The 4,770-nt window shown below is 72.5% G+C and overlaps 1 protein-coding gene across 1 annotated transcript; it reads right to left on the bottom strand.

The window, feature by feature from the left end:
• Positions 1 to 2,975: 2,975 nt before the first annotated feature.
• LOC113405254 (rho GTPase-activating protein 15-like) lies at positions 2,976 to 4,540 on the bottom strand (the record flags this gene model as incomplete). Its single annotated transcript, XM_026646276.1, has 3 exons — positions 2,976 to 3,457; positions 3,928 to 4,033; positions 4,406 to 4,540. Coding segments are annotated over 3 exons (428 nt in total), but the record flags the coding sequence as incomplete, so codon positions are not given.
• Between the last annotated feature and the right edge of the window lie 230 nt (positions 4,541 to 4,770).

Below are 4,770 nucleotides of genomic sequence, written 5' to 3' on the forward strand. Positions count from 1 at the left end.
CCCCCCCAGCACTGACCCCTGTCTCCGTCCCCCCAGGCGAGAAGCCCTACGAATGTGCCACCTGCGAGAAGCGCTTCTCCCATTCGGGCTCCTACAGCTCCCACCTCAGCTCCCGCCGCTGCCTCCTGCCCGCCCCCGACGCCCCGGCCCCATGGCAGAGCCGCCCATGTGCTGCCAGGCCCCGGGGGGGCCACGGCAGAGACCTCCGCTCCCCACACAGCCCCGGCCCGGCTTGGCCCCTTCTGGGCCCCCCTGACCTGGGAATGGAGGGACCCAGAGATGCCAATGTGCCAGGGCCTGGCCCTGACCGGGGCCCCCCCGAGACCCCCACCATGGAGCAGCCCTTGGACCTGTCTCTGCCCAAGCCAGGCAAGGAGACGGAGCCCGGCCTGGTGCCCTCGGAGGAGCCCCCGAGCCGGCTGCCCTACGAACCCCTCTACCTGCCCACCTCCCTCTGCACCCTCTTCCCAGCCTTCCTGCCCAGCACCCTCAGCCATCTCCTCCCGCACGGGGCCCCTCGGCTGCACGGGAACCCGGAGCTGCCGGCCCCCCAGTTCCTGCCCTTTCTGCTCTATCCGTACGGGGTGGAGTCGGAGCCAGCCCTGCCCATGGGCCACAGGGAGCAACACGGGCCTCTGGTGAGAAACTGCCCTGGGAAAGCGGGGCTGCGGGTTGGGAGTGAGGGGCACCGGCAGGGCTGGGGGTGGGACGCCCAGGGCTGGGCTAGCAGGGGCTGCGGGTCGGGAGTGAGGGGCACTGGCGGAGCTGGGGGTGGGGCGCCCAGGGCTGGGCTAGCAGGGGCTGCGGGTCAGGAGTGAGGGGCACCGGCAGGGCTGGGGGTGGGGCGCCCAGGGCTGGGCTAGCAGGGTCTGCGGGTCAGGAGTGAGGGGCACCGGCAGAGCTGGGGGGTGTTGCATTCCCTGGTTTGGCCCATGCCGGCCATGGGGGTGCTACGGAGCTCCCAGCCTCGGCCCCGCTGATAGCCCCGTTCCCGCCCCAGGGAGCCGGCGGGGCCAGGTGGCGCCCCCTGCAGGTGGGCGGGGAGCCGGGGGGCGCCCGGAGGCGGTTACGCAGGACCCCCGACGGGCTGTATATCTGCGAGCTCTGCCCCAAAACCTTCCAGAAGAGCAGCTCCCTCCTGCGGCACCAGTACGAGCACACGGGTGAGCTGGGGGGGCCAGCGGGGGGGAGATGGGGGTCCTGACTGGTGGGGGTAGTAGGGAGGATCCTGGGGACAGGGAGACGGGGGGGAGGGAGCCCAGCGGGGAAGGCGGGGAGAGCCCAGCAGGGGGGGACCTGGCATTGGGGAGACGGGGGGATCCCAGGGGGGGGGACCTGGCATTGGGGAGATGGGGGGGATCCCAGCGGGGGGCCGGGGGTTCCCCGCACTGACGTCCCCGTCCCCGCAGGGAGGCGCCCGCACCGCTGCCCGCTCTGCCCCAAGGCCTTCAAGCACAAGCACCACCTGGCGGAACACGCCCGGCTGCACTCCGGGGAGCGCCCGTTCCAGTGCGCCCGCTGCGCCCGCCGCTTCTCCCACTCCGGCTCCTACTCGCAGCACGTCAACCACCGGCAGGGCTGCTGCCGGGCCTGGGGCGCCCCTGCCCCCCGCGGGGAGACCCTGGCCCCTGCCCCCCACGGGGAGACCCCGGCCCCCCATGGGGAGACCCCCACCCCCCACGGGGAGACCTTGGCCCCCGCCCCCCGCGGGGAGACCCCGGCCCCTCAAGGGGGAGACCCTGGCCCCCTGTCACCAGGGCGACACCCCAGCTCCCTCCCCCCACAGGGAGACCCCGGACCCCACCCCCTGTCACCAGGGCAACACCCCGGCCCCCATCCCTCACAGGCAGATCCTGGCCCCCACCCACTGTCACCAGGGTGACACCCTGGCTGCCTCCCCCACAGGGAGATCCTGGACCCCGTCCCCCACAGCCAGACCCCGACCCCCCCCGGGAGATCCCGGCCCCCCACCGCCACCCCCCCGCCCCCCCCCCCCCCCAGAGAGCCCCCGGCCCCTGCCCCACCCCCTGTCACCAGGGTGACACCCCAGCCCCCACGGGAGACCCCAGGCACTGCCCACGGTCTCCTGGGCGACACCTCAGCCCCCAGGGAGAGACCCTCCCCCCCACCCCAGTAGGGAGACCCCACCCCAGCCTACTGAGGGCACCAGGACCTCAGGGAGACCCCACCCCCCATCTGCCCCCACTGGGCCTAGGACCTGGGGCTCGGGCCCAGGGAGACGCTGCCCCCCACCTCCTGCGACTCCCCCGTGCGTCTGGAGGGGGGGTGGGCCACATGCCAGGGCTCAGGGCCCCACCCTCAGGCCAGGCCCCCCAGCTGTGGCTCCCTCCCCTGCCGCCCATGGCGATGGCCCTGCCACTGCTGGGTGGGCACCACGGGCACCCGCCCCAGAGCCCGCAGTTAATGGTGCGCAGCAGAGCCTGAGCAGCAACGTTTTCCTGCCCCCCCGGTGCCCTCGCATCCAGGCACCAGTGCGAGTCCTGCCCCCCCGCCCCCGGGGCACCACCAAGGGAGATTCGCTCTGTGGCCCACGAGGATCCTGGCAGCGCGTGGCACAACCTCTGGGGGGGGGGGGTGTTCTGATTGTAAACTGGTCAGAGAAATCAATCAATAAATAACCATCCCCCCTCGGCATGGCTGGGTCCTGCGCGGAGCGGGGCCGATGCCCGCAGGACAGTGGGGAGAGGGGCGGGGGGCACTTAGCGCGGGGGGCAATGGGGTTGGTGCCCCCAAGGGACTCCTGGCTTCTCTCCTCAGGGAGGGGAGGGGGGAGCAGTGGGTTAGAGGGGAAGCGATTGGGGGGAGGGACTAGCAGCTTAACCACCTCCCCAGCCCCTTGGGACCCCCCACCTCCACGTCACCGTAACTGGGGTGATCCCCTCCCCCGCGGTGAATCACAGCACAGAGACGGGGGGCTCCCTGGGCAGACGGCCATTTACTGCCCGGCCCCGGGCTCGAGAGTCCAGACAGACGGTGCCCTGGGCACGCACAGACGCGGAAGGGCAGAGGGCGCCGGGCACAGGCTGGCTCAGAGGGGCGGGGAATGGGGCACGGGGTCTTTCCCCTCTAGGGGCACCGGTGCCCATGCAGCTGCCCTGAGTAGGGCCCAAGGGAGGGTCTCCATTGTCCAAAGCCCGGGGGTGGGACGGGGCCCCAGGGCCATTGTCCTTGGCTGGCGCTGAGTCCAGTCTGTTCCAGGTGGCGGCCCTGGTCCTGGCAGGGGTTCAGTGCCCGGGCGCTGCCGGGGGCTCAGTTGGCGCCGGGGGCCGGGAAGATGCGCTGGAACTCGGAGAGCAGCAGCTCCACAGCCTGGTTCTGGTGGACCATGTCCACGGCCATGCTGGCCAGCTCCTTCTCCGGCCGCAGCAGCGTGGGGCCGAAGACGATGCCGATGTTCTGCCGGGTCATGCGGTTAGCGTCGGCGTGCTCCATCACCCTGGGGGGCGGCAGAGAGGGGCCTCGAGCCTGACCCGCTGCCCCCCCACGGCCACCGGGGCCGCCCGATCCCAACCTGCTGCCCCCCACGGCCACTGGGCCCCCCGATCCCAACCCGCTGCCCCCACGGCCACTGGTACCCTCAATTCTGACCCTCTGCCCTCCATGGCCACTGGGGCCCCCCAAACCCAACCTGCAGCCCCCCATGTCCACCGGTGTCCCCCAAAACCCAACCCGCAGCCAACCACAGCCACTGAGGCCCCTCAATCCTTACCCGCAGGCCCCATGTCTCCCAGGGCCCCTCAATCCCGACCCGCAGCCCCCCATGTCTGCTGGAGCCCCTCAATCCTGATCCTCTGCCCCCCATGTCTGCCGGTTTCCTCCAACCCCGACCTGCTGCCCCCCATGTCTGCCGGGACCCCAGCCCCTGGCTCTGTTCCCCCCCCCCCGGATTTCCCAGCCCCCCCTTACTTGCGGAGGTGGGCCAGGATGTAGCGCAGGGTGGCGTAGTTGGGAGGGGGCAGGCTCTGGACCAGCTCGGCCAGGCGCTGCACCCGCTCGCCGTAGGCTGGCAGCTCTGTGGGGAGAAGGATGTGGCTCTGCAGCTGGACGAGATGGGGGCACGGGGGCCCCAGGGCTGCCCCCCACCCCCAGGAGTCTGTGGGCAGTGGCCGCGTAAGGTCGCCTGGGCCCCTGGGGGTTGGGGGGCCCACAAGGGGGAGTGGAGGCACACAGGGCATCAGCCAGCACCCGCCTCCCCTGCCCCTGCCTGGGATTGGGGCGCAGGGCACAGGGGAGACACCATGGTGGGGGGCTGGGCACTGGATAGGCCCTGGGGGGGGAGGAGCTGGGCCCCAGAGAGGCCCCACAGCGGCGGGGGGGCTGGGTACAGGGGAGGCCCTGCGGAGGGGCACGGGGGGGGGCGCTGGGGGGGGCGGCGGGTCCTTACTGACGGCAGCCACGAAGGCGTCGAAGAGGGCGAAGGGCACCAGGGGCTCGGGCAGCTCGCGGAAGAAGAGCTTGAGGGCGCCGGTCACCACGTGGACGTCGTCCCACTCGGGGTCAGCCAGGCTCAGCCGCTCCTCTGGGAGACACGGGCGGGTCAGCCCCGGGGGGGCAGCATGGGGAGCGCGGGGAGCACCACGAGGGGCACAGGGCCGGCCCGGCCGCGCTGGAGTGACCGAGCCAGCCCCATGGGCAGCGAGCGCCCAGGGTGTGGACTACGGGAGCCACTGCACCCCCCTCACCCACTGCACCCCCAGGTCCCCCTCACCCAGTGCCCTCCCAGCCACGGGCACCCCCACGTCGAACACC

The sequence above is a fragment of the Terrapene carolina genome, unplaced genomic scaffold (genome assembly GCF_002925995.2).
Source record: "Terrapene carolina triunguis isolate 2854851 unplaced genomic scaffold, T_m_triunguis-2.0 Scaffold34726, whole genome shotgun sequence".
NCBI classification, from domain to species: Eukaryota; Metazoa; Chordata; order Testudines; family Emydidae; genus Terrapene; species Terrapene triunguis.